Source organism: Neurospora tetraspora (genome assembly GCF_033439725.1).
Source record: "Neurospora tetraspora strain CBS 560.94 chromosome Unknown B0H65scaffold_5, whole genome shotgun sequence".
Taxonomy (NCBI): domain Eukaryota; kingdom Fungi; phylum Ascomycota; class Sordariomycetes; order Sordariales; family Sordariaceae; genus Neurospora; species Neurospora tetraspora.
The window spans coordinates 1,660,429-1,687,680 of record NW_026944387.1 but is presented as its reverse complement, the minus strand read 5'-3'; the positions used below and the strand labels follow the sequence as shown (position 1 = coordinate 1,687,680).

At 47.1% G+C, this 27,252-nt stretch overlaps 9 protein-coding genes across 9 annotated transcripts; 5 read left to right on the top strand and 4 right to left on the bottom strand.

The window, feature by feature from the left end:
• Window positions 1–1,167: 1,167 nt before the first annotated feature.
• B0H65DRAFT_428087 (uncharacterized protein) lies at window positions 1,168–2,563 on the top strand (the record flags this gene model as incomplete). The annotated part of the gene is made up of 2 exons (XM_062824732.1): window positions 1,168–1,275; window positions 1,436–2,563. The coding sequence occupies 2 exons, from the start codon at window positions 1,168–1,170 to the stop codon at window positions 2,561–2,563; spliced, it is 1,236 nt and encodes a 411-aa protein (XP_062680467.1).
• Window positions 2,564–2,603: 40 nt separating this feature from the next.
• B0H65DRAFT_468958 (uncharacterized protein) lies at window positions 2,604–3,167 on the top strand. The gene has a single exon (XM_062826986.1). It carries the CDS (start codon window positions 2,711–2,713, stop codon window positions 3,092–3,094), a length of 384 nt encoding a protein of 127 aa, XP_062680466.1. The 5' UTR covers window positions 2,604–2,710; the 3' UTR covers window positions 3,095–3,167.
• A 424-nt stretch (window positions 3,168–3,591) lies between these two features.
• B0H65DRAFT_526725 (cytochrome oxidase c assembly-domain-containing protein) lies at window positions 3,592–5,062 on the bottom strand. Its single transcript, XM_062828861.1, has 2 exons — window positions 4,543–5,062; window positions 3,592–4,438 (listed from the first exon to the last, which is right to left on the bottom strand). Exons 1-2 carry the CDS (start codon window positions 4,856–4,858, stop codon window positions 3,846–3,848), a joined length of 909 nt encoding a protein of 302 aa, XP_062680465.1. The 5' UTR covers window positions 4,859–5,062; the 3' UTR covers window positions 3,592–3,845.
• A 374-nt stretch (window positions 5,063–5,436) lies between these two features.
• On the top strand, window positions 5,437–7,273 carry B0H65DRAFT_589678 (ribosomal subunit 39S-domain-containing protein). The gene is made up of 2 exons (XM_062831042.1): window positions 5,437–6,520; window positions 6,586–7,273. Exons 1-2 carry the CDS (start codon window positions 5,504–5,506, stop codon window positions 6,910–6,912), a joined length of 1,344 nt encoding a protein of 447 aa, XP_062680464.1. The 5' UTR covers window positions 5,437–5,503; the 3' UTR covers window positions 6,913–7,273.
• Window positions 7,274–9,714: 2,441 nt separating this feature from the next.
• B0H65DRAFT_428255 (uncharacterized protein) lies at window positions 9,715–9,888 on the bottom strand (the record flags this gene model as incomplete). The annotated part of the gene is made up of 1 exon (XM_062824747.1): window positions 9,715–9,888. A coding segment is annotated over one exon (174 nt), but the record flags the coding sequence as incomplete, so codon positions are not given.
• A 5,967-nt stretch (window positions 9,889–15,855) lies between these two features.
• Window positions 15,856–18,577, top strand: B0H65DRAFT_226204 (armadillo-type protein). Its single transcript, XM_062822127.1, has 5 exons — window positions 15,856–16,220; window positions 16,325–16,456; window positions 16,512–16,631; window positions 16,685–16,828; window positions 16,892–18,577. Exons 1-5 carry the CDS (start codon window positions 16,100–16,102, stop codon window positions 18,409–18,411), a joined length of 2,037 nt encoding a protein of 678 aa, XP_062680462.1. The 5' UTR covers window positions 15,856–16,099; the 3' UTR covers window positions 18,412–18,577.
• Window positions 18,577–20,068, bottom strand: B0H65DRAFT_226171 (60S ribosomal protein L13). Its single transcript, XM_062822126.1, has 6 exons — window positions 19,935–20,068; window positions 19,799–19,832; window positions 19,664–19,710; window positions 19,484–19,581; window positions 19,355–19,415; window positions 18,577–19,258 (listed from the first exon to the last, which is right to left on the bottom strand). The coding sequence occupies exons 1-6, from the start codon at window positions 19,935–19,937 to the stop codon at window positions 18,857–18,859; spliced, it is 645 nt and encodes a 214-aa protein (XP_062680461.1). The 5' UTR covers window positions 19,938–20,068; the 3' UTR covers window positions 18,577–18,856.
• Window positions 20,069–20,525: 457 nt separating this feature from the next.
• B0H65DRAFT_225981 (hint-domain-containing protein) lies at window positions 20,526–23,313 on the bottom strand. The gene is made up of 2 exons (XM_062822125.1): window positions 22,337–23,313; window positions 20,526–22,270 (listed from the first exon to the last, which is right to left on the bottom strand). Exons 1-2 carry the CDS (start codon window positions 23,126–23,128, stop codon window positions 20,663–20,665), a joined length of 2,400 nt encoding a protein of 799 aa, XP_062680460.1. The 5' UTR covers window positions 23,129–23,313; the 3' UTR covers window positions 20,526–20,662.
• A 2,984-nt stretch (window positions 23,314–26,297) lies between these two features.
• Window positions 26,298–26,576, top strand: B0H65DRAFT_427986 (uncharacterized protein; the record flags this gene model as incomplete). Its single annotated transcript, XM_062824721.1, has 1 exon — window positions 26,298–26,576. A coding segment is annotated over one exon (279 nt), but the record flags the coding sequence as incomplete, so codon positions are not given.
• Between the last annotated feature and the right edge of the window lie 676 nt (window positions 26,577–27,252).

Here is a 27,252-nt window from a genome sequence, read left to right as displayed (position 1 = left end):
CAAGTTAACAAATCTGTGATTAGCTCAGATTCTGTGCCTCGCACACAATATCTGTCCTTCCCTCGCTCCAAGTCCACAACAGATGTCTTTGACATCCTTGCAGCGACTGACGTAGATGCCTTCTACTTGCAGTCTCTTCCACACCACTGCGGTGATTTATCGCGTGAACTACCTACCCATCAGATCCTGGTGAAAGGAAAGGTTAAAAGAATATTGATTGTTTAGCGGGACTATCTTTTCAGACCTTGCACACTCTGACCCCCTTTTTCACTCGTAGCTTGTTCATCAAAGCCAGGGCTAACGGCGCCGACTTTGAGGGGCTCTTTACTCACACCCCCGCCAACACGGCACATTCCATTCTTGAATCTCAGCAACAACTTTCTTGGTGTTTCTAATAAACGGCAAATTCCGTCTACGAGCGGTTACCTCTTGCCGCTTTCCAGATACTTCAAGAACTGCGACAAGAAGCAGCGAGAGTTGTCGATCACGGCATCCAGGCCAGACCAAGACCAGACTAAAGATCCTAGACAGCGTTGTCTCCGCACGGGAAGGAGCCGAGTCAAGTGCTTGGGGTTGTCACCGACCGTCCCTCACTTGTCTACCCAGTTTGGACTTTGGACCCCAAATCGCAACAAAGTGGGAAAGCCGGACGTCCCCATTCTCTTTTGGGAACTGAACAATTCACTCCCCCCCCCCCACCTCCGCTGTCGCTGTCGCAACGCCCTTTCCATTGGTCTCCCTTCGAGAAGGCGGTCTCCTATTCACCATTCAAGCGGCTTCTGCCTATCAAGTTGGACGGTCAAAAAGGCAAGCAAGGAGTGCTGATCTGGGCAATTCAGGCATCTTCCTCTTTCAGTCGGTTCGAAGTTGTTGTCGTAAGACGTGCCGATACCGTGACATCCATCTCGGCATTACAAAGCTTGATAACACCACCGCCACCAACACAGCGCTCAACATTCTTTCAGTCTCAGTCAGCTACCCGCCGGTTTCTTCTCCCCACAAACATCAACCGTCCATCAGGTTATACTTATAATAAGAAGAGGCTTGCGCTCTTCCAGCCCTTACTTGATCCTACATCGTAACAGCTCGATTGATTCCCTTGCGGACTGCCAATCTCGGGTATCGCCTACGCACAGCTTCGTGTTGCGCATACGCAGGTTGGACGACATGATGGCTCCTCATGCATGGGCCGCAGGCCCCCGTAAGAGATCGCGGGAGGACGATTATGCGGACGCCGCAATGGGAGGGGTATCAGGCTTCTCCGAGCACCGAACTGTAAGCCGTCTTTCGCTTCTCTCATGGGTTATCTCACCCGGCATTCTCTCGTATATATCTGCCCCGCCTTTCCTCGCACGACCTTGGCTGTCAACATTCCCTCGTCCAAGACCACCATATCGGTCATCCGCCTTTGATGAGATGCTGACACCCGTTCTAGAAACGCCAACAAATATTGCCTGTTCGGACATCTCCCAACTCCAAGAGATGGCTTTCTACACCGAGTTTTCAAGAGAATCCGCAGCCCGTCGTCTCGGGCTACCAGTACTATGGGGCGCCGGATCCCTCAGACTACCATGAGCCCGAGATCACAGAGCAGCACGTATGGGCCGCCGAGCCGGAGCTCCCATCAAACTACAGCCCGGAAAGCATGGATATGGAGATGATGGACTGCGAACCAGAACCAAGACATCAAGAACAGCAGCACCACCAGCACCAGCAGTACCTCCAACCGGGTCAGTTTCAGCCAGACCACTTGGCACCTGAACCAAGCATCAGCGATCGCATTCCGACACCGATCCACTGTAACTTCGCTGAGCAAGTCCGGGGTAAGCACTGGGGCGGAGCGGCGGGTAACATCACCATGGACCATAGGGGATCATATGGGGTCCCTCCACCTACACAGCAGCACCACGAGCCGTCCGTCTCGCTACTAGGCCACGAGAGCGTCCCCCGCTCTCTCGACGGCGCCGCCGCTACCGCGCAGGTGATGGAGGACTGGAGCATGGTGCAGAACCGTCGGCTCCCCTCGCCCATAAGCGAGGTAGGAGGGGACATGGAAGACAGCGGCATGGGAGAAAGTCCGCGGATGATCCTCGAATCGTACCACCCTGGCCATCAACATCACCATGATCACGACCACCACCACCTCCAGCAACATGAACACCCCCTCCCCCGCCAGCGCCTCAGCAGCCTCGACCAACTAACCCACAGCCACCCTCTCCTCTCCGCCATGCCGTTGCGCAACTCTTCCCTCAACAGCCAAATGGGACCCCGCGAGCCGACGCCTATTCCCCAAGGAGAGTGCCAAAACCATCATGGTCATGGTCATGGTCATGGTAGTATGGATGGTGTCGAGATTGGATATGGAGGATCCCCGCAGACATCGCCGAAAACCACGTCACCCCCTAATAAAAGGGGCCATCAGCGCTCCAAACACACGGTCAGCTCGTGGACCATGGCCAACCAGCCGGGCATGAAGAGGTCGTTTAGCATAGGATATCGGGATGACTGCGAGAAGTGCCGGATGAAGGTTCCGGGACATTTTAACCATATTATCGTGTCGTAGGATGGCGGTACGCGGATGTTTAGCTGACCTTTCCTTTTCCTTTTTTTTTTTTTTTGGGGGGGGGGGCGAGGAGCTCCGCGGGAGCTTCGGGTAGAGTACCTCGTGGGCCAGCCCCTGAGGACGTGGGGATAAGAAAGGAGAGGACTGATGGGTCAGAGACAGAGCCACGCCTCCAGGGGCTCTCGGGAATCGAGGGCTCAGAGTTTGTCTTCTGATCTACTACGATCAAATCAGTGCTTCTATTGTCAAATTTCAGGCCGAGCTGAGCCGATGCCCAGAACAACATGGCATGGCATTTGGCTTTTTGCACTATTTCTCATTTGGTCCGGAGGAGATGGAAGGACACACAGCGTTGGTGAAAAAAAAACGACCAAACACTATAGCATACTCATATCTCTTTTGCTTTTTCACTGGGTTTCATTTGGTGTTCGGGGCCTTTCAGGAGAAGGCAGGAAGGAGTCTTTGACATTTACAAACATCACACGGTCGTTTATATACCATGTTGACTTCCAAAACCGGGAGGAAACATAGCGCATGGAGAGGGATTCTAGTCTACTTCTAGGATGATTAATCGCATTACGCAGATAACAGTAATTGGTGAATAAGATAATATTTGAATGAAGATGTCTGATCGTGGAATGTCCAAGACATGACCCGTGATTTTATGATGCCTACCCTGTTGTTAATGCGATTTTGAATATTGTATGTGACATCCAATACACCGAATACTTCTACCACTATGTTATGTCTCACATCTTATATACTTGGGTAAATCCATCTCCTCTGCGCCGATTTATGCAATGACTCCTTTCTACACTATGGTACATCGGGTAGGGCTCTTTGTCGAGCAATATCCTAGCCCGTTTCTCCTGTCTTGCATCTCAACACTTCTTGTCGTGTTGTTGAAACCGTAATTTGTACGCATATCCTTTCATGCATGGTAGAGGTCCCGCCGCACTTCTAACAAGCGGTCTCCCAGCACCCAAGGTCTAGAAAGGCTGCTTCGTGATTCCGTCGCCCACCCCACCCGCCCAACATGTGTTTACCCTCATCAAATGCGAAGTTCCCTTGATCATATCAGAGGCATGGTGATGCCAAAGATCGCCAGACCAAAAACGGCCAAGCTGCCCGTAAGACGGGTTTCGAGGAGATGGCCATCGTGAGCAAATCGGCTTGATGACCCTACTCCTTCGTCCCTCACGGTCATGAAAGACCGCTCCATCTTCATTCGTCCACCCAAAGATTGACCTCTTCATCCCTTTCTCCATCCGCTTCAGCTCACTCACTTCTGCTCAGGCAAGCCCACCTTGTCAAGGGGGCCACCCTTCCTCTGGTTCTCCTTCTCCTTCTCAAACGCCGCTTGCGCCTTCTCCTTGATGGCGCTCGTCTCCTGCTTCACAGCACCGACCAGTGTAGGGGCTTGCTGTCCCGCACCCGCGGCAACATCCTCCTTCTTCAGCGAGCCGGTAAGCCAGCCCCAAAGTCCCGACTTCTCCGTGGTAGCCGCATCCACCGCCGCAGGCTGCTCCTCGGTCGCCTTCGGTGTTGTCGCAGCGGGCCATGTCGCCGCCTCTGATACGCTCGTTGTCGTCTGCTCTGTCGTCTCGTTCGTGATGGGAGTCGGGGCGCCGATGACGCTGGGGAGCTTGGAGAAAATGGAGGGCTTCGGACGGCCGGCCTCGCGCTCACGCTCCAGGTACTCCTCCACCAGCGCGGTCTGCTCCTCGGTCGCCTTGCCGGTGATGTAGGCCAGGCGGGCGGCCTCGAGCGAATCAGCCTCCATCTTCTTCTGCGCCTCGATGAACTCGGCCTTGCGCTTCTTGTTGTACACCATCATGTCGGCGGCGGTGTAGGCGGTTACCAGGCCGGCCATCACTATGACGTATGTCAGTTCTTGTTCTTGGATCTAAGGCCAGGAACCAGGTACCAAATTCGGAAACTGGTGAAAGCATAAGTGCTCGGGGCTAGACGGGACTAACCTGTGAAACCAATCAACCCCAAGACGGTGACCTTGTGAGCCGAGTCGAAGAAGCGTCTGCTGCCGTCGATGATCCGATCCATCCTCGAAACCTGCGCCTGCTTCGCCTTCAAGTGTGCAGCTCTTAACCGCGCAACCCTTTGCTCTGGTGTCTCGACGAACTTGGGAGTGCCGGGCATCTTGGGCTCCTTGGGACCTGTTGGCGAGCCCTTGGGGGTGTTGAGCCGGGGATCCGCGGACTTGGAGCTGGCATGGGGAGTCGTCGGGGTGAAGCGTGTCGCGTCCGAGACGCTGCGGGGGTTCGACGGGGGCGCCATTGGATCGACTTTGAAGCTGTATTTATAGGATGTCCGGTTTCGGCAAGTATGTAATCGGCGTCGAGGTCGAGTAGTCGGGTCTGGACGGGACTGAAGGACAGAATGGGGCTCTCGGGGGAGCTCTGACACTTTTTACGTAGGCGAGGTCGGGAGGTATGGAGCTTGGAGATGTTGCCGGGAGCCCATCAGATCATCCAATTCAAGAGATTTTTTGGCCGAAAGCTTGCGAACCGCTACGAGCTACCCGGCCGCTAGCTTCCCACTCAGCCACTAGCAGATGTGGCTGACATGTCAATCGCGGGGTCGAAGCTTGGACCGTCAACAGCTGGAGGGGAGCACTCTGCACGCAATTGGAGACTGTTCAGTGGCTGCCACAGTGCCAAGCACCCGCCCGGCTGGCCGACCGGGGTGTGTCTGGGCCGGCAACTGGACCGATGGACGGGCAGAACGGGGCTCGATTTTTTTGACCGGCAAGACTCCATCGCGCCTCGAGTCGCCCGCTCGTTGCCCGATTATTGTCGCCCCGTCCGCACCCGCGAACGCAACCGCCAACCCGGTCACCACCCCCCCCCCCCCCCCGGACAACTCATACAGGTCCCATTGCACCTTGCCGTCGTCGCAAGTTGCAACCTCAACACACCAGCCATGCGCCGCATCATTCCGAGGATACCGTCCACGGCCTCTGCCCTGTGCAGCTCTTCGTCGCCTGTCGCTTCCACATCGGCCGCTCCCCTCCGCGCCCTGAGGGCCCAAGCGACCGCCGCCGCCGACTCCTCTTCCACCTGCCAGTCATGCAACTTCTCGACACAAATCTCCGCCACCCGTAACCGCGTCTGGCAAAACACCCTCCAGACACAACGCCGATGCGCCTCTACGGTTTCCGAGACCACTCCCGAAGCCCCGGTAGCCGCCGCCGCCGCCGAAGTCGCGACCGAGTCCACCGAAACCGTTGAACAACAGAGGAAGAGGAAAGGAGGATTCGAAACCCCGAGGCAGGTCAACCTTGTTCTTCCAGGGCAACCCACGCGGGCCGACGCCCCAGAGAAGATCAGAGACCCCAACTATGAGCCTGCCACGTCCGGCGCGGGGCTGCAAGAGATCGGTGGTATGTCCGACTGGTGGAGCAAGCCGGAGCATTTCAGGGATGGCGGGAAGCAGTTCGAATACCAGGGCTTTGCCCCGCAAGAGAAGATCACAGACCCCAGGCTGTTGAAGGTCATTCTGAGGAGGGCGCTCGTCGAGGGTCTGGCTTTGAAGAAGTTCGGCGCTAACCCCAAGAACCCCGCGGATATGGTGTCGATTATTGGAAACGGCGATCACTGGCAGAAGACCGTCGCCGTGGAGATGTGCCGTGGGGAGAATGGTGAGCTGTCGCTCAAGAACCACAGCGACTTGCAGAGGGTCTGGATTCTCATGCGGAACGCGGCGGAAAAGGCCGACAACACACTCGAGTGGCAGGAGCAGGTGCGCAGGCTACGTTCTCTCGGCGAGAAGGAGCAGGCCGACCAGTTGCTCGAGGAGGGCAAGAAGCTCGGCTATCGCTTAAAGGGCGAGGAGGGTTCTCGGGTCAAGTTGACCGTCGACGAGGCCATCGAGCTCCGCAAGTCTTGGAACAACGACTGGAAGGAGGCTACCATCCGGGACCCTGTCGTCAAGTTCTATGTACGTCCCGTTCCGAATCACCTTGCTTATGAAAAGATAGCTAACAGAACCCTCCAATTCAACAGGCTGCCAAGCGCATTCAGAAAATGACCGGTCACATCCTCTCCGACGGCAAGCTCACCAGCATTCAGACTGTCGCCAACTTTATGGATGCCCTCGTCACTCCTCCCAAGCCCAAGAAGCTTGCTGAGCAGATTGAGCAGAGCAGCATCTTGCCCGAGCTCCCCAACGTCAAGGTCTACCCCAGGAGAGTCACACCTGTGGACAAGGAGAAGATGGTTGGTCGCTGGAAGGTCATCCAGAAGGAGCTCCAGAAGCGTGAGCTTCCTGTTCTCGGTACGGGTAACATCGGCAAGTACGTCGAGCTCAAGTGGCTTGGTAGCAAGCAGTAAGGCGTGGTTGTCTGTGGTTGGCAGTAAAGTGAGCGCAGCAGATGTGTGTGTGGACGTGGGACGCTTCTTATGGCGATGGTTACAGATGATCCTGGCCGGGATCGATGCGGCGCCGGCCATGTGTATACTATCTATGCGCCCAAAAGATGGGCGTGTAGCCGTCTCCCTACTCGGTCGCAGTGGCTACTGCTGTGTACCGGTAAAGTGTATAATGTGGCATGTAGCATATACGGGTGTCTTTTTGTTGTAGACCCTCTTGTCGTTTTTGCGCTGCTGTGATGATTACCCCTGAATATGGGAGGGCGCACGAGCCATCTGTTCACCGTGAGGTTTTCGGCTATCTCATGGTTCATGCTGTCAAAGGGCTAGAATTCTTGTACTGTCTCTCTGTGATTAACAATATACCCAGACCTGCGTTCACAGTCTTTGTGAAATCAATACTCGCAACCAGATGCCGAGTCCTATGGAGGCGACAAGGGGAGCTATCAACCCGTCCCAGTGTTAGCGCGAGACTTGAAAGCTATGTCACTGCTCGGTAATCAAACCGAACTTAAAGCTGCAGCTAATTGTTTGTATCTCAAGCCAAAAAAAATAGCCAGGAAGGGATAATAGTGAAGCTACTCGAAGAAGCAAGAAAGACTCCGACTGCAGTGAGAAAAGTCATTTCTACCCTACGGAGGTACCTCTTGTGTCAGGGTGTTGGGAGCTGCATACAGTCTATATTGTGTGGAAGATGATGATCTAAGCTAAGTCTGGATCTGGCTTGTAGCCGATTCGAAATACATATACTCTCCCAGTGCTTCATCCACTAGGTACCTCTTTCCTTAAATCTAGCCTATACCAACCCTAGTCTGGCTTAGCCTACCTGGTAGGTGTATGCATAGCCCAATACCCTAACAATCTGCCCCTCATCGAAAGCGATACGTCCTCGCGAATAGTTTACTAAGTAAATATATAGTACAAAATATTTTATTATTCTTTTTATTATCTTTATTTTCATTTCTGTATCTTCTTTTATAGTTATATTTCCAAAATCTTAGGTTTCAATTCTTTTACTACCACTTAGTAGTCGAATTCCCGTCTTACCCCGTCGTATTCGACTAAATATTTAATAATTCCTAATTTCTCCTTCTTTTTAGCGGTAATTTTAGCTAGTAAATTAATACTTTTAATAAGAATTAGGGTTAGTAGTTAACACCCGTAAGGGTCCAGCTTTCCTACCGGTTCTAAATAGTCGATACTAATTATTAAATGAATTTCTAATTAATAGGGAAATTCAATCTATACACTTCGCCCGACTCATTCTACTACTCTAAACGGTCCTATATATCGTAGACCTAGCTTACTCCCTAGTACGGTAACTTATAGAATAGTATACCCTTTATAAAATCTAAAATAAATTCGATCGCCGACGTTAAAAGTCTTTAAGATATATATTTTATTAAAATAGTATTTTATTGTTATTACGGCTACTGCTAGGGAATTATAAGCTTCTATTTTCGCCGTTGGGAAGTCTAGCTTCTCAAATAATTAATAGTCGAATCCCCGATCTATAATAATATTTATAATTCCAGCTAGCTAGAATCCTTTAATTACCTCGTTAGGAAATATTTTAGTCGTCCCTATTTTTACATTATTATATTCGAATTGCAATTTTAGGATAATTTCCAGCCAACGTTCTAAATGAATCAGGCTTTAAATATAATATTTTAACGCTATTTCAATTACTTATATTAAGCACTCCAACTAACCGTTAATTAATAGTTTATAAATTATTAAATATAGTAATTTAATTTCTAAATATTATTATATTAGCTTCTATATTACTAATACGAATTTAGGATTTCTATTTATTAAAATTTAGCGTAGGATTCCCCAGTTTCTCGTTAATAGAGCTTTAATTAATACCTTTTCCTATTATTAGGCTATCCAAGTTAATTTCCCCGGAATTATGATTATCTCCTTGCTATATTTATATATAATAATAAAATAAACGTCGAACCCGTCTATTAAAATAAGTAACACTAATATAAAGTCTATGGTAATAAAAAAATATAGATAGGGCGGACTTAATAATAGTTATAGATTCCTATAGGGTTTATACCTTTATACGTTATTAATATGGAATTTAGGATAATTTATTAAAAACTCTTTCAATTTCTTAAATCCCTTGTCAATATAGAAATTAAATAAATATAGTACGATTTTATTATAGTTTTAATGGTTTCCGCCATATAAGGCCTTCAAGATATTATAAAAATCATGTTATAGAGTTACGAATTTAAAGGAATCGTTTTAGATTCGCTATAATAAATTATTTTTAATTTAAAATAGTAAGTCGGCTTTCTCTAATCCAAATTTTTCGTTCTATTGAATTATTGTATAAACTATCTTCTAATAGGAGTCTTCTATATATTCCTAAATTAATTAACGGCGGAAGCCTAATTCAATCGCGATAATTACTACGCCCGTTGATATTTATATTCTATTAAAGGGGATATTTTGGATTATTTCTTCTAGAACTTAAATTTTAAATAGGATTTATATTTAATTCCCTCCTATTATTACGTTACCCATAAATACCTAATGTTCCAGAACGTTATTTAATAGTACGTCCAATCCGCCCAATTAATTAGGATCCGTATTATTATTATTCGAATTAAACCATAATAAAGCGTTTAGAATAATATAGTAAACGCCCAGTTTATATAAAATCTATATATTAAATAGGCTAATAAATTCTATTGCCCTAACGAATCGCTTATTAAGGGCGCTAACGGCCGTCGAATTCGTTATATTAACCTATCTTATTATATTTAAAATTGCTGAATAGTCTATAAAACAATATATTCTAACTTTAGTAATGTTGATCCAATATTTGGCTTTTAATATAGCCCAAACGAATCTTAAAACTTCTATTTCCGTCGCCCAATACCTCTTTTCCGCATTTAATAGGGTTCTAAAAAGAAAGGTTATCAGTTAAACTACAATCTTTAATAAATATTTAATAATTTTATTATTAAGGTTGTGGATTTTCTTAAGTATATTATCCTTAATATAGTAAATCTCAACTCTAATCCCCCTAATATATATATTATAATCGAAATATAATAAACGATTTAGGTAAAAATAATAAAATTTAATAGGGTTAGACAGGGCTTCTTTAACAACCTTAAACGCTATAATTTCTTCCCAGAATAGCAAGCCAAAAAGGATTGCCGCGGCCTAAGCTTTATAATTATATTTTCCTTTAGGAGGCGGTCTTAACAGAATCGGTCTATCTTGACTTAATTTAGCCTAATTTAGTATACTTAACTCTAATATTAATTCCAATTCGGGACCCTTTCTTCGATAAATCTTTAAAAGCTCTATTTTCCAATATTAGAGCGGGTTAATAATAAATTCGGTACGTAGTATCTCTAGTAGCCTATCTAACCTATAAAAATCTCTAAATCCCGGAAGGTTTTTGGGAATTTTATGGCGGCAATTACTTCTAATTTCTCTTTAGTAATAATAAAGCTAAAGGAATCAACTATACGCCCTAAAACTACGGCGGAAGGAAAGGCGCAAAAGGATTTTAAAGGTCTAATAAAAATATTCCGTTCCTTCAATCTTTCTAAAACTTACCTCAAATATAATTCGTACTCCTCCAATATTTTAAATACAATAACGATATCGTTATAATAATTAATTCCAACAGTACCGTCGAATAACAAGTCCATTTAACGTTGAACGTAGGCATTTAAATTTTTGAATCCTATAATAATAATATTATAAATATATTAGCTTTCTAAAGTTATAATTATAAAAGCCTAATAATTTTAAAGATAGACTTACTATTAATAATAAAAGGCTACGGCATCGAAAACCGTAATAAACGCCGCGTCTTCAACTATTACTAACACCTCTTCTTAAGACCTTATAGGGCAGGAATCGGGAAGAACATTCCTATTTAAGCCCCTAATATCTACTACCATCCTTCCCTTTCTTCTATTCTTCGTCTATTACCAAACTACGAAAATAAGGAATAAAAAAGGGATTTAATATTTTATTCTTATAATTCTACCCAACTCACGTATCTTTTTTAATATTTAATTAATAATTTTCCTATCCTTAACGTTTATTTAAAAGATCCTACAATATTTTGGGATTTTTATATACTAATCCGGTTTCATTTCAATCTTCATCCACTCGTCTTCGGATAATTCTACGAAACCCTTATCTTTAAAGATATCTTAATATTCGCCTAAAATCCGATTTATTATATCGGTTACGACAGGATTACAGTTATAAATCTTAACGCTTATTATATATTAAATAGTCGGATCGCTCCCTTAAAGCTCTAAGATAGGAGGTTATAAGGTATCTCCGTTAGTAGCTAAGCGGATTACCTCTTCAATTATATCTAGCTCGATTATATATATATATGTATCTTAATTTATCGAAGCTAAGTACCCGATTCTAGCGCCCTTATAAATTTATATTAATTCTAATATATTGTTGCGGATTAGAATATATTAATAAATTCCGTCGGTTATTTATATTAGGGTCGTCAACTTCCTTTAATAAATCAATATAAATAATAAATTTTAATCGGTAGATTACTCAAAATAATTAACTATCATCCAAATCGTCTTCTATAATATAACGTTGATATAATAAATAAATGTAATTTTAACATAGACTTTCCTACTATAAATTTATATCCCAATTAGGATCCTAATACTTTTACAAGAATTGATCGCAATATATCCCTAACTCAAATAAATATCAAACTATTCTAATACTATACAATCAATTCCCAACAACATATTAGCCTTCAAATCGTTAACGATAGTCACTTTACGCATAAAGGTAGCGAACTATTAATATTCGGTTCCTAATATTTAACTCTTAAAAAATAATAATAAAATAATATATTCCGAAGTTGTATATCTACTATCGCTGATTCCTCTAATTATAATTAGCGTAGCTTTTTTACAGACTTCGACTTATAGAAAGTATTTTTATAGTACTACCATATTTATTAATATTAATATATACCCTATATCTTCGTATATATCTAATTCTTCTTCCAGTTTTTCTAAGTTAAATATAATTTATAATCGTATATAAAAATAAGAACGAAAATTAAAACTTATACCTATTAACAATTTATTATCGATAGCGGACTTAATAATAGGAATAGGAATTAAAGTAGTCGGAAGTTTAACTCTGTTAACGCCTATTCGTTATCTATTTAGACCCTCCGCTAAATTAGCATTATCAGTTCTTCGTTTTTTACCTAGGGCTAATTTATAATATTAAAGATTCTTATACTATAGAATACGTTAACCGGGGCCTCCGGCGACGTTACTTTACCGTTCTTCGAACGTCCCGGCTATCAGCGCTTAAAATAGACTCTATAAACGTACTATATTAATTTATTACTGCTATTAAAGGTTTTAAAACAAATATAGTAGCGTTAGGTCTATTTCGTCGCTATAAAACCAACGAATCTATCATTATATTCCTCCGTCGGGCCTAACTCCTCTACCACGGGTATAAAATATAACAGATTAACTGAGGATTTATTATTAAAGAATACGCCTGGGTAAATATAGCTGTTAGTAGTTATATAGCCGGTAAATTCGTTATCGGTAACGTCCTTAACGCTAAGGGATTAGTAAAATAGGTCAACATCTAAATTAAATTCGCCGTAATAAATTAACTATTACCTTATAGCCCTAAGTATAATTAGGTGTATAAGTAGGCAACGGTTTTCTAGGACGAAGTTCGTCTAATTACAATTAGCTAACTAATTATTTTAATTCTAATTACTGTATTAACTCTATTAAGTTTAATTCTAAAAGTAGCCAGATAAGCGGTTTTAATTCTAGTATAGGCCTTAAATCTAGTTTTAATATCCCTAACCCTAATTCTAATAGCCTTAATTCTAATATCCTCAATTCTAGTTTTCGCTACCTCAATTCTAATTATAGGAATTCAACCTATTATTTTAATAGCCAACTTGCCTTTAATTTAATATTTAATAGTTAGGAATTAGAATTTAGTTACAATATTTCTAAAAGGCTAATCCTCGAATAATACTTTCTCTCTCCTGAAGTTAGTTCATTAATATATCGACTATTAATAATAAATTTAGCTTAATTAAATTTATTTGAATCTCGGGGTTGAAGGCCTCGAAGACGGCGATTAATTAATCAAGGAAATCGAAGTTATAACCTTTAATACTACGAATAATAATCTAGACGAAGGCTAATATATCTTTACCTTAATATATATCCTAAAGTATAAACCTAGCCCTCTTAATTTCAATTAGACTGGTTAAGTAATTAAATTTGAATTTATCTTTTAACTTTATACAAATAGCGTTAATAGAGGCTGTCTCGAATAATAAACAATTAACTTCGAAAAGTACGTAACTATATTAAATTTGTTGGAAGGTATCGATCGACGAGTGAATACGGTATGAAGGTACGGTCGATACAGCTGTGTGGAGCGTTCAAAGTGGAGCAGAATGGTATGTAGAATGTGGAGAATGGTGGTAGATTGGTTGAGATATCGATGAGTGTCTAAGATATATTTCTTTTCCCCTTTTCTCGAGGGAAGCCCTCTTTAAATAGACTTTATGGATCAATGAGTCATCAAGTGACAAAACTGTTTGTACTTTTGGAATCGTTATTTTCTGATCATTCTAACGGTAGTCTGGTTATTCTCATACGTCAGCCGTAGAGTCCGGAATTCGAATCCGAACTCAAAAGTCTTCTCGGACTTCTTTCTTCACTTCTACTCCATATGGTCGTCATATAACGAAACCGTTGTACGGTCGGAAACGTCGTGTTCCGTTCTTTCTAATGGAGTTACGTATGACTTCGTTTGACTGACGTTGAGGCCGAAATTCGACTACGAAGGTCGAGGTCTAGATTTTCCTCTGGGTTTTCTTCTGGATTCTATTCAGGGGTGATCCCTGTTGCAAATCGGACCTTTCTTCCGGACTGGAATTTTTCTCCGGTTATAAAAATAGTATTTATATATAAAACTATAAATTTTATTTTTATACTTATATATTATTATATAAGCCCGTAAATCCGTTACAAGTCTATTATTATTATTATTATATATATATTAAGTCTATAATAACTAACAAAATTAAAGTAACGCTTATAAGATATTAGGTCTAAATTCGACGAACTTAGATTTCACTATCGTTCTTAAAGTTTCTAATTTAATACTTAAACCTATTAATAAAAGTATATATATTAATATATTCATTAACCTTCCCGTCGGAAATAACGCCGTTAACGGATATTAAAAATAGGTTAGAGTAATTAATATCCCCTACCTTAACGTTATAATTAGAATTGGATATTAAAGGGTTTTTAATATTTACTCTAATTATAATCTCAGCAATTATCTTCGCTACGAGGGAGATAATATCCACCTATATTAGGTTCCCAATTATCCTAATATCTCTATCCTTATCGACTTCCTAATTCCGAAATTCTTAAAGTTCGGTTTCTTGGTATTAATTTTCTTAACGTTAAACTTCGTCGAATTTAACTTAATAACGAACTTCTTCAAATCTAATTCAACGGCGTTAATCTTCCTCAAATTAAATTTAACGAGCTTCCTCAAATTCGATTTAACGACAACGTTAAATTTTAAGGTTCTAACTTCATTAACGACGAACTTCCTCGAATTCGGTCCGACGGCGTTAAACTTCGTTAAATTCGGCTTAACGACGGGCTTTTTCAAATTCCCCTTAACGCTTACGCTCTACAAATTCGGCTTAACAATCACGTTCGGTTTCCTCCTATTAACAACGTTTCTAAACTTTCTATCATTAAAATTCCGTTATCAAACGTATAATATAATCGACAATTACCTCTTATTATTCCTTATACCATTAATTCAACTCTTAAATCTCGAATTATTCTCTAACTTACTATTAATAACGTTCGAATCTATAGAGGAGGTCTTATAGGGTTTTCTCGCTAATAAATAGAAAATAAAGGAACTCTTAGGGGTTTAGAACTTCGGCGGAATTTATTCTAAGTTTAAGTATATAAAATAAATTGATTAGAAATAGTTGAAGTTAGTAATATTATATTTAGAAATTCGGTAGGAACAGTAAATACCTATATCCAATTTAACTATTATGGAATAAAAGGTAATAAAAAATAGAAGGGTTAATTAATTACTATCAAAGTTATTCCTAGGGTTTAAATTAGTCTTTAGCGGGTTAATATATTGGAGTGCCTTATTATTTAAACTATTAGAGTCCTTCTAGAAGAACGCTTTATTTAATCTACTTTCGCTAATTACTTAAGAACTTGAGGAATAAATTCTTTTTAATATTCTAATTAATTAGGTATCTCTCCTCGTTAATAGGATCTTCTAATTCGAAAGTAGGCTCGAGAAGTCTTACGAAATCAAAGTCGTCTTCTATAAGGAGCAATAATTAAAGTTGCCCGTTAAAGTAGAATTTTAAGATTTAGCGAATTCGTAGATACTTATCGGTTATCTAGCCTGATTTAAAATAATTTAAAATTAAGTACGGGGCAATACATTAAACGTAAAGGTCTACGTCTTATTTAATACAAATATATTAAGCAGGGTATTCTGTAGTCCTAGTCTAATTCGATTAATACTTCGTTTACTAAAGAGGGCTAGTAAAGATACCTTTCCGAATTAGAAAAAGAAAGATAGAAAATCAATTAGTCTAATTCTTCACGATAGCTTCGTTTTATATGTTCGATACGTGATAACACACTACTATTAGGGTGTTAGGAGCTGCATATAGTTTATATTATATAGAAGATGATGATTTAAGCTAAGTCTGGATCTGGCTTGTGGCCGACTCGAAATACATATACTCTCCCAGTGCCTCATCCACTAAGTACCTCTTTCCCTGAGTCTGGCCTGTACCAAGCCTAGTCTGGCTTGGCCTGCCTGGCAGGTGCATGCATGGCCCAATGCCCTAACATCTTGCCATCAATTTGATACCTCACCCCAATAACGGCTGCAGGTACCTTGTTGACCTCCCCACTTTGGAGCCCCACTCACCTTATTGTTTGGAGCTCTCCTCAACGTCCACTCCTTTGTCTCTCCCAAACATCACCGCTTGTTCACAACCATATCTCTCTATCATTGGCAGATACCCCGACGGAAGTAAAGAGACATAATGGCTTTCACACTTGACGAGAACTTGTTGAGCCAGCTCGAAGCCGCTTGGAATGGCGGAGATAAACCGCTCGACACATTGGCCAATCTTCTGGAAAGAATCGGTGATGGCGTCAGAGATCGTGAGTCTCCCTTTATTTCAGTGGACACAACAAATCTTTCATAAAAACGAAAAGGCAAACATACCTTTTATTATGAATAGCTAACTAAGCAACTCAAAATACAGCCAGCTTAAGAGACCCTCTCAGAGAATCCGGCATCCTAGACTTTGTCTTGAAACTACTACCAACGGAAGAGCTGGATCTGAGCTTGAAGCGCCAGTGTTTGCGTGTGCTTGGAAATGGATGTGCCGACTGCGGTAAGAACTCTGTATGCCACCACAGAAAAAAGGACTGAAGCTAAACATATCACAGATGAGAACAGAGCCAAGCTGGTTGAGTCCGGCCAGCTTCGTACTGTCATCCGCTTTCTGAACGACAGGTCTCTTCTTCCTCTGTTGTTGCCCGTTTTATACAACGTCATTGTTGATTATGGTACGATGGCCCCGAACTTTTGGAACACGGATATTTGGCTAACACTATTCTAGAGCCGGCACAACTTCAGGTGTGTGAAGCAGGATTAAGCAAAGCTCTTGTAGCTCTCTTGCAAGAAGGTTCGCTTCAACCAGGAGGAGATCACGACCAAGTTCTTCATCTCATCAACAACATCTTCGAGTTACTTGTTAGCCAAAGTACGCAGCATAACCATTTCCCCTCTTCATGGTTTTCCCTATATCTAACAAACCCCCCACCAGAACCTGAACCAGAAGTCGCCGACCCCTCCACCCCCGCCGTCTTCCTCGCTCTCGCCGGCGGCTCCCCCACCGGCCTTCCCTCCCTCGAGCTCTTCAACGGCTTCTGCACCGTCGCCCTCGCCTACCTGACCTACGAGTCCCTCCAACCGTCCTTTCTCTCCTCCGCCTCCAACATCCTCCACCTCCAACAAGCCTTCTACAACGCCTGCTACTCGTACGAGAACTTGGACGAACCCGACCTCGACGACCTCGACCAGCTCAAAACCGTCTGCACGACCTTCGTCACCTTGCTGGCTGACCTCTCCGCCCACCCTTCCTTCTCCGAGCTCTACCCCATCTCCTCCTCCAGCCCCGTTTCCAAAAAGTTTCTCCTCTGGCTGTCCTCCGAAAAATTCGCAAACCAACACCTCCGCACCGCGGCATGCTTATGTCTCGGCAACCTCTCCCGCTCCGACGAAGCCAGCACCGCGCTCGTCGCGGACCCTACTATCCACGTGCACACCCACCTGGCGTCTCTCCTCGCGCAAGCGCTCGACCCTGACGAGAAATCCGTCCCCGCCACCCCGCAGCTCTTACACGCTATTCTGTCGTTTGCCAAGAACCTGGCCATCCCGCAGGGCAACAAGATGCCGCTCGGCGAAGCTTTCCTGCCGGAGTTGCTGGCGGGGGCGTGGATCAAGACGGCGGTGCAGCCGCAGGTGCAGTTTGCTGCTGTGTCGCTGGCGAGGCTGTTGTTGGTTAACTCCCCCGGCAATGTGGCCAAGCTGTGTAAGCCCTTGGCTGCAGACTTCAAGCATACGGAGAAGGAGGGGGAGGTGAAGAGTTACTTCCACTTACTGATGACGCTTGGCGCGAGATCGGATCTGGAGCCGACCAAGATTGAGACGGCCAGGGGGGTGATGAGTGTTGTTAGGGCTTTGCAGCAGGCTACTACTGCTGCTCAGGAGGAGGGAGAGGACAAGGTTGAGGTTTTGGATGAGATGACGCGCGAGGAGTTTTATGAGGTGCATGGCCCGTTGGTTGCGAAGCACTTGACGCATTTGCTTGCGCAGGGGAAGTACCCGGCTTTGAGGTCGGAAGTGCTGTTTGTGCTGGCGTTGCTTGCGAGGTCGACGGATGGGGGAGCGAGTGTTGTGTTGAGGGTGTTGAATGAGGGGACGGAGGCGGTCAAGAAGCTGGCGGTTGCGGTTACGGGGAGTGAGGAAGTTGCTGCTGGGCTGGTGGAGGGCGAGAGTGGTGATAGTGGCAGAATCGAGGAGGTTACGGATGAGAAGGACGAGAAGGAGGATAAGCCGACTGAGGTGACGTCGATCATGGAAGGGCTGAACCTCAACCCTCAACAGGCAGAGACGAAGCCGTCGGCTGCTGCTACGGCCAAGGATCGCGAGAACGGGTTGGTGTTGGTTGCGGAGATTCTGAGGGCTCACTCGAGCGAGCTGAAGGGGCCGAGGAAGGGGGTGTTTGAGGAGATTCTGAAGAAAGGAACTGAGTTGTTGCAGGATGATAGGAAGGGAAACTAGATTGAAAGGGTGTTAGTAACACGAATGTCAGCAAAGAATAATGGTCTGCATCTTCACATCAGGGAGTCAACGATTCAGCAGACAAGTGAAACAAGGACGTGATCAAAAACTAAACAAGAACTCAGGCATTTGTTGCAATCCGTATGAACTCCCCGATTGGTATCACCCAGAAAGAAGGACCTTTGAAGTTGGTCAAGAATCATGCTTTTTCCGTTGTCCATTCATTGTGCGCTGCTCTAGCAAATCCCTATGATGCGTGTAGTAATTGAACCGTGTCCCGCTTTAAAAAGTGACGTGAAATCCCCCGGAACTACACGGCCCTTGGTCGAGGATGTCCAACATAGTGGTCCTCGCCCAGGTGACAAGGAAAAGCATAACCGAGACCAGACCAGCCAAACACCGCCACAGAGATGCCGCTTCAACCACCCCGTCCAAGACGAGCAATTTACTTGCTCTTCTCGGCCTCGGCAGCAGCCTTGTCCTTGGCGCGCTTCTCGCGGACACCAACGAGCTTGGCGTCGGAGCGAGCCTTGCGGAGAGCGCGGAAAGCACCACCCTCGATGTTGGAGGGGAGCTCGGACTTGGGGATCTCCTTGAAACCGGAGACGATGGGGGCCTCGACGCCGAAAGCAGCCTCGACGCTCTTGATGAACTCGCCGGTCTGCTGGTCCTTGGGGGTATCGGCCTTCTTGGGCTTGTTGGACTTGCGGGGGAAGACGACGAGGCGGGCCTTGTAGGCCTTCAGGCGCTCGACATTGGCGGCAAGGGACTCCTCGGAGAGGTTGGCGCGGCGGGGGTCAACCGAGATACCGATGGTGGGAGCAACGAGCTTGGGGATACCAGCAGCCTATAGTTTGTATCTGTGTCAGAGCCAATGCGTTCTCGGCGATCGCAATTCTGCATGCGTTGCATTCCCATCTCTCTTTTAGGTTATCAATCGTACCTTGAGCTCAGCGAGGGAGAAACCACGGCCGAGGCGGGTGCGGCGGTTGTACTTGATGGTGCTGCACACGAATCCTGTCAGATCTCCACGCTCTCTCGAATATGGTCGGGATGCAAAGGTTGTACTAACGGGCACCGGACAATGGGGCGGAGCTTGTCAACCGGGCGAGGGGCAAGAGCAGCAGCCTTGGCCTGGCGAGCGACACGGCGGGAAGCCTTCTTGCCAGCCTATTGTTTTCCCATCCGTCAGAATCATAGTTCCCAACTCGCATCATCGTCCTCCTCCTCGTTCTGTGTGGTTTTAACGAACCTGGTCGAAGTGGCACCTGACGCGCCTCTGCCAATCCTTGCGGAAATCTGAAAAATCGGGTCAGTCCATGTCGTCGGTTTCGGGGTCAAAAGTCGTCGTCGTCGTCGGGCTGTCGCTCGGGATGGGGATGCTCACGGTTGTTGGGAATCTGCTGGTTGTGCTTGATCGCCTATTACACCATAAAAATCGCGGTCAGTCAAATTGGACTCCCATCGTAAAGAATAACAGGACGTCTGCTGTCGCAATCGTCCAGCAGCAATTCGGTACTCACCATTGTGACGGTTGTGGATCAAGCGCTCTTGATTGTCGAAGAGGTGCCGCCGGTCAGTAAAGGCAGATGCAATTTCGAGGTCAACACGGCACGGAGGAGTCGCTGGCCAAATTTTTGGCAGGGCTTGAAAACCCTATGGAGGGCGGTGGGGATTGGTGATTCGACCGGCCTTGCCGGTGGGGCAGACTCGCCCTCGCCTGGGCAGAATCCAGCTCGTGGCAGCTGACGGGCGGCTGCCAACCTGTGCGCACACAACCAAATTCCCCACTTTTCAATTGGCATTGACAGCTCGTCGAGCCCGTCTTTGCGTGCACAACGTCCTCGAAGCCCATGAAGGTGCCGCGACTGTGGAAAGCAACAACGCTCACAACACTCATCATGGCCAACACTTTGCACTGGGATAATTCGGAGCTGGCTACTGGCTCTTGCCGACGCTTTACTTATGCAGGCCTAGGGACATTGTCATTGTATTCGGAGCGTAGGAGTTTGCATCGCACTCAGCCGGAGACCAGCTCTTGGTCGGCGATGGTGCGACGTCATTGCACCGAAGACGTATAAGTCACAAAGGTTCTCAAAAGGGTTAAACACGATGCAGCCTTGACACCCGGGGAGACACTCAACAAAGTGTTTTTTTTTTCAAGAGTCTAGCTCATTGTCATGCTTCTATTTTTACCACTTTCCCAAACTCCAGTTATGAACCGATAACTTCCCACCCAAGAAATCACTGCTCAAGCGAGCAACTCTACCCTTCTTGGAGGCAGGTACAAGGTGCCACTCGGCACAGGCTGTGGCCTCATGTGAAACCCATTGACGAGACCAGTCTGCCAGTCTCTCTTCACACCTCCTCCCATCACCAACCCGTCTCCGCTGCACTGCAACTTGGCCAGACTCTGAACCACAAGGTCATAGTCACCTAAGAAGCGATGCGTCCTCACATCTTCATCGCCATTCACCACACCCTCTCCCGTTCCCGTCAGTCCATGGCCTAGCGTGACTCCCCACAGGCCCTCAACCATGATGGCGTGGGCGTCCACATCCGGATCATACTGCAGCAGGACCGAGTAAATATCCCCAGTGTACGTGACGGTATCGCCATGGGCAATATCCCTCGGGAACGTCCAGCTCTTCCCATCAAGCGAAATTGGATGCCACGGCGTAACCAGCAGCGATCCTGCCCCTTCATCCTTGGCCCTAACCAAGCACATGTTTTCATTCTCAACAGTCGTCTTCAGAACAGCTCTTACCTTCCTAGACCCCTTTGGCGTCTGCACCATCATTCCCTTCCGCAGCCCACTAATCTCAATATCCTTTGTTACCAACTGATCACTATCCCCAACCTCATCTTCAACAACACCAACCCTCACCCTCATCTCCCCAGCAAAGCAAGGATTTCCACTCCTATTATACGCCCGCATGCTAATCTCGCCCTGGAACCCCGTGGTCCTACTCGGCTTCGGCGCCGGCAGCGAATCAAACGCCGCATCCAGCCTGTCTCGACACATGACGAACAGCGGGCTGTCCGCACCGTACATCAGGGGGCCGGGGTCCTTGAAGCTGTTGCACACCTGCCTGGCGTGCGCGCCCGCGAGAGAGGGCAGGTAGTGGATGCCCCAGCGGTTGTAAAAGTCCATGTTGGTCAGGGCCAGGGCTACCTGGCCGTCTTGGTTCGGGTCGTTGATGGAGGCCGTGCTGCCGGTGAGGTCTTGGACTAGCGAGCGGCACTGGGGGTCGGAGGCGAAGGCGGGTTGGGCGGCGGGCAGGGTGGAAAGGAGGGATTGCAGGGAGGTGGCGAGGCTGCGGGCGAAAAAGCGCGGTTGGTGTTCGCCGTCGCGGCGGAGGGGGTAGAGGGAGGAGAGGAAGGAGATGAGGGCGGAGCGGGAGACGTGGTAGGCGGTTTGCGCGGGGGTGAGCTGCTTGACTTGGGGATTGGGTCGGAAGATGTCTTCGCATTCGGAAATGAGGGTGTTGGTGATGTTGGTGAAGTGTTGGTAGTCGAGCGTGGCAAGCACTGAGGGAGGGGATTCGAAGTCGAACCCGTCGGTTATAGCTTCCTGCGCTTTGCTGTCGTAACGGAGGAAGATGTCGCGTGACTGGCCGTATTGAAGGGTGCTAAGATTGAGGGTAAGCTGCATTGAGGAGCCTTCGTCATCATCCCTCTTTTCGAGCTGGGAGCCTTGGTCAACATCCCCCTTTTCGAGCTCGACAGGCTCTACCTTGTCCACCGACTGCCCCGTCGTCTCCTTGAGACCCAAGTACTTGGGGTAGGTAAGGCGTAAGACGACATTGTTCGCAAACGTCGACTGGAGGTTCGCAACCGAATGAACGAACACAGTACCCTAGTCTCGCAGTCAGTATTCCCCTTTCATCAGCTACCAATCTCCAAGGCCCAAAAGAATACTCACAATCATCCCCGCATCCGGAATAAACGAGTAACCACCCCCTCCAATCTCCGCCACACTCTTCAACAGCCCACTCCGCAAACTATACCCAAACCCAAACGTATGAATCGCCGCCGGCAACCTTTCCATCGCCCTCAGCTTCGCCACGTACCCCTGCGCCGGACACATGTGATTCGGCATGCCATCCGTCAGGACCATCAGGGCCGGCACCCTTCCGGTGGTACTCCCACTTTCAGTAGAACCAAAAAGTTTCAACCCCTCCACTATCCCTCCCCACAAATTCGTCGCGCTAGAAGGTTGCATCCCCCCCAGATTCCTCTCTGTTTTCTTCTTGTTGAGCGCCGTCATCGGTATCAAGGGTTGCAGGACTTTGGCCTCGGTGGAGAAGGTGACGATGCCTAGGCGGTCGGACGAGTTGAGCGTGGAGGCGATGGTGCGCGCGGCGTGCTTGACTAGGTCTAGGACTGAGAGGCCGTTGTGTTCTGGCTGTTGTTCGTTTGTGTAGTCTGAAGAAGAAGTGGTGGTGGTGGTGGGCACCGGGGCGTCGGCCGACATGCTGCCTGAGACGTCGATGGCTAGGACGATGTCGCAGGGGACATGGTGGAAGTCCGGGTTTCCATTTTGGAAGTTGGGAGGGGATGGAGGGGGGATGACGCGGAGGAGAAGGCCGGAGGTGTGAGAGGGGAGGGGGTGGATTTCGAGGTTGGGAGCCGCGGGTTGGGTTTCTGAGTTGGGGCTTGGCGAGGATGAGGGTGAGGGTGAGGATAATATGGGGATGGTGATGGGGGTGATCATGTTGAATGGATTGGATGGGTTAGGTTTGTGTGATGATATGCACGTTTCTGATGTGAGTGATGTCGTTGCACCCGGTTTAGGGTGGTCGTTTCGGAAGATATCCGAAAGGATGCGGGTCGTTGGGGGCCGAGCTGACGGGAGAGTGGCGATATGACTGGACCGATATCTATGTGTAACTGATAAGAACCGAACTGCCGGTATCGATGTAGATATATCTACCTCGAGATAAATGTGACGGTGTGACGGTGTTGCCTTTGCAGGTGTTGTTTGAGGTAGGTAGAAGATCCCAGCTGATAAATGCTATACCGTGAACAGCAAGATATACAATTTGTTTCTTTGACGGTTGACGCAAGGTTCGTTGGCCCTGCGGTATGAATCACCAGATGTCATCAGATGCGGCTCCAAACCAACAAACATGTGACGCTTTGTTTGAAAAAAAGATGCCGCTTATAAGTCACGGCGCGACCTGCTCAAAGGTAAAGAGGCATCCAACTCCTCTACTATCCCTTGATACGACTTGCCTTCCCCAGGCAATGACAATGGATCGAACTAGAAGGTATGGAGAAAGGACACAGCTCGTGGCCGAAGTCCGATAGGTCCTTCCGTTCTTCGTCCGTTTACTCACCCGGAGTGAGGGCCGAGAATGACCCATAGAGCCGGGACAGTGATAGCCGCTATCCTAGATAGGAGGCGGCTTTGAAAACCGCCCAGCGCTTGGCGGCTCAGCGATGTTCAAATCAAACTGACTTTATGGAGATTGATGGACAAAGAGACATTTGCAGAGGGAGGGATTGACCAATGACACCAGTGTCGCGCAAAAGAGCCAGTCGGCTTTCTTTGTTTGCGATGAGAGCTGCTGAGCCGCCCGGCCGAGTCCAACGCCGATGACCGGGACACCTTGTTCCGGCAACCCGGCAAAGACTCAAACGCTGTAAAGGATACCTATAGGCGCACAGATCGGTCCTTGTTCCATGTCAACGGCAGGCAGCAGGAGGCTGAGTTGTTTCGCCTTGAAGAGGTTGAGCTTTGGAGCAATCCACAGCGGAGAAAACAATTTCGAAGAGCTGTGCAAATCGAACAGCGCCGAGAAAGAGAAAAAGGGTCTGTTCTCTGTTGTTAAGAAATATGGGATGGAGAGAAGGGTCGTGCACCATGTGGGGCAAATGCAGAGCTTCTCCACTTTTGATGATCCCCGCCAAGCATGTGGCCGGTCCCGTTTTCTCCACGCTTTGTGCTTTTGACGACGGACCTTTTCTCCATCATGAACTTTGTGCTGAATTTGGATTTTCACATCACTTTCTTTGTTCCTCACTCACAACTTGACGGGACTGCACCGTGGCTCCCACAAAGTTGCCTCCAAGGTATGCTTCCGATGGACTAGCCTGGACCTTGGTTTAAGTATGTCTATTCATTCGCCCTTCTGGACATGTTTTTGCCTTTGGCGCATCTAAGCCTCAAAGTCAGGGTTGGCTTGGCCGAGGCTCCGAGGTCATTGGCGCTTTGACGAAGTTGGCTGACATGATCTTGGCAAACCACCACCGCCCTGATTCAGTGGATTCCACAACCCTCGGGCGCCGACGACTTCCGTTCGCTTGTAACGAGACACATTACGAACAGTTGTGACAGACACATACCTCTATACAGGCTTTGGTTACCTATAGCGTACATCATCGGCACTGCTATGTACACGGGATAATCCTGATCGTCATAGGTGTTAAACAGAACGACAACATACCGCGGATCTGTCCGGTAGTTGGGCAAGTGCTGCCTTTCGTTCCAAGACATCATACGCAAACGCCGATTGTTGACTCTCCGAAAGTCTCCATCCTCGGAGTCGTGGCCCTCTCTTAGCCTCTTCGTTCCCGTGGAATCCACTTTATGCGCGATGACGACGGCGCCCTCTTCTATTTTGTTGCGCATGTCTGTCGTACACCATCATTACCACCAACAAGCACCACCTAACCGCCATCAGCCAATGTTCATAACATACGGATGGGATGGTGGGTTGATATAGCGGATGGGTGGGCAGTTGAGGACAAAGAAGCGTCCGTGAATCGACTGATGGACAACCCCGGTTCCACGGTCTGAGGCGTTGTGGTCTGCAAACACCCGTCTTACCGTCGTTCAGCCACCGGCGCCTCGCGATGATGTTCGAAGACCACCGTGGTGTTGCCGACTGGACAGAGAACCACGGAGGATGCCGTGACATCTGTGCCCTTCCCAGACTCCTTCACACCCTCACACCCTTTTTCCCCCACGCCTCTTTCTGAAATAAGCGTTTACCAAATCTGTATAGCTCACCTCATGCTCTGATTGGATATGTCCGTCATCTCTTTTGGTCCCTCCAGTCTTCCCCAGCTGTCCCGAGCGTCAAAACACCCCCGTCCGGCTTTAAGAACTGCGGGGAAGGCTCCGATCACCCACGCAACAAAGGGCAGCGATGCAGCACACTTGTGGCCCACTTGCATACGAGGCATCGTCGACCATCCACACCTCACTGGCTGGTTTTGCAACTTTGGCTTTTGCTTGGCTTCTCGACATGAGCCCCCCCCCAAAGTGTCCCAATTGTCTCAAATATGGGGGGATTTCCCCGGTTTCGCATCACATCCCACCATCTGCCCACACAGCTGCCCAGCTTGCTGCGGCAAGCCGTGTCCACACCAGCGGCAGTGTAAGTCCATCTGCGGCCAAGCATGCGACGTGTTTCCTATTTCTCCCGTAGTCAAAGCTTTTCCCCGAATCAGGCTTCACACCCACCGGCATGATGGGCGGCGGGGAAGATGGGGGGGCTGAGGGATCTCCAACAAGCTTTTTGCTGGTTGAGGTGGCTAGGTGGTAAGCTACGTCAGGGCATGAAGCTCCGAGATGCGGCGTGCCGAGAAACTGATAGGGAATCCCATCTTTTCTTTGATTCGTCATCCTCTTTTTTGTTACAGTTTGCTTTCAGTCAACGTTTGCCACTGATATCGGACAAAAGCTCAGCCTTCCACGTCTATATATCCCTCTCCCACCACCTCCAGTGTCTTGAACTTGACGTCTTTGTTCTCAAGCACCCTCTGCTCTCCATCACAAAAAAAAAAAACCAAATCTGCAAATCTAGCTGCCTGGTACTACCACACCACAACAACAAAACTTTACTACAACACAAATCTACCCCCCTTCTCACCCACTCAGTAAGTCAAACCGAGTAGTACACTACCCAGTAGGGAACAACCACTTACACCTTGCCTTCTGTAGAAATGGAAGTCAAGACCCCCGTCGTCCTCGTTCCCTCCATGGCCCCTCGCTGCTGCCAGTGCAAGACCATGCTCGTCATCAGCAACTCCTGCTGCCACTGCGCCCACCACCAGTGCTCCTCCTGCGTCTAAACTCCATCACATCCACTCTTTTCGAGCACATTCACTGGGCCGATCCAAGCGAGGGACATACATCCATCCCATCGGCATGAACCTGCATACATCAATGTTCCAACTTGCGATCACTCAGCTACCTAGCTACAACCTCCACTCGGCCATCACGGCCTGACGACACCCATTTCGTCCCCATATAACGGGGACTGTACGACTACTTTTACGACACACATTTGATTTTGATACCCGGCGGAACTTCACTTCAACGACTTAAGGGGGGCTTTTATCAATTCTTTGGCTGTACCTCTTTTTTTAACAGACACATGCATTGCTTTGGAGGATACCAGGCGGCGGTCGGAGGTGTGCGGTCGGTCGGTTTCACCCCGTTTGTTTATCTTACCAGCAAGTCAGTTACGATGACATTTAGAGTTTTTGACTTTTTGGACAGCACTGCGAGCGATTGGTGGTGTCGGTGGTGGGAACTTTTGTATTTTATCCAGTACGTTAATGATATTGGAATCGTAACATTACCTTAACATTACATCTCTCTCAGTGCTCTTTTGTTAGTGTGTCGAGTGAAATGTTGGGAAGGTGCGTTGGACGGGTGGTTTGGAGGGCAGAGAGGGACATGACAAATTTTGGGGATGCCCAAGGCACTCGCCAAAATTTCTTCCTCCAACCAACTGACCACCACCTTTCGACCAAGAGAACTCCCTTTGAGCAGTCAGTCTCCCCAAAATTTTGCAGTGTCATCTGTCTATTAACGGCATGTCA

Excerpts from the sequence above, each read along its gene's own strand:
- B0H65DRAFT_468958 (XM_062826986.1), top strand. The coding sequence starts at position 2,711 with ATGGGTCAGAGACAGAGCCACGCCTCCAGGGGCTCTCGGGAATCGAGG.
- B0H65DRAFT_526725 (XM_062828861.1), bottom strand. The coding sequence starts at position 4,858 with ATGGCGCCCCCGTCGAACCCCCGCAGCGTCTCGGACGCGACACGCTTC. Across the intron at positions 4,439-4,542 it reads GGGGTTGATTGGTTTCACAG|TGATGGCCGGCCTGGTAACC; the intron begins GTTAGTCCCGTC and ends CATACGTCATAG.
- B0H65DRAFT_589678 (XM_062831042.1), top strand. The coding sequence starts at position 5,504 with ATGCGCCGCATCATTCCGAGGATACCGTCCACGGCCTCTGCCCTGTGC. Across the intron at positions 6,521-6,585 it reads ACCCTGTCGTCAAGTTCTAT|GCTGCCAAGCGCATTCAGAA; the intron begins GTACGTCCCGTT and ends CCAATTCAACAG.
- B0H65DRAFT_226204 (XM_062822127.1), top strand. The coding sequence starts at position 16,100 with ATGGCTTTCACACTTGACGAGAACTTGTTGAGCCAGCTCGAAGCCGCT. Across the intron at positions 16,221-16,324 it reads CGGTGATGGCGTCAGAGATC|CCAGCTTAAGAGACCCTCTC; the intron begins GTGAGTCTCCCT and ends CTCAAAATACAG. Across the intron at positions 16,829-16,891 it reads CGAGTTACTTGTTAGCCAAA|AACCTGAACCAGAAGTCGCC; the intron begins GTACGCAGCATA and ends ACCCCCCACCAG.
- B0H65DRAFT_226171 (XM_062822126.1), bottom strand. Across the intron at positions 19,582-19,663 it reads TCAGGTGCCACTTCGACCAG|GCTGGCAAGAAGGCTTCCCG; the intron begins GTTCGTTAAAAC and ends GGAAAACAATAG. Across the intron at positions 19,416-19,483 it reads CGCCCCATTGTCCGGTGCCC|CACCATCAAGTACAACCGCC; the intron begins GTTAGTACAACC and ends ATTCGTGTGCAG.
- B0H65DRAFT_225981 (XM_062822125.1), bottom strand. The coding sequence starts at position 23,128 with ATGATCACCCCCATCACCATCCCCATATTATCCTCACCCTCACCCTCA. Across the intron at positions 22,271-22,336 it reads TTCCGGATGCGGGGATGATT|GGTACTGTGTTCGTTCATTC; the intron begins GTGAGTATTCTT and ends CTGCGAGACTAG.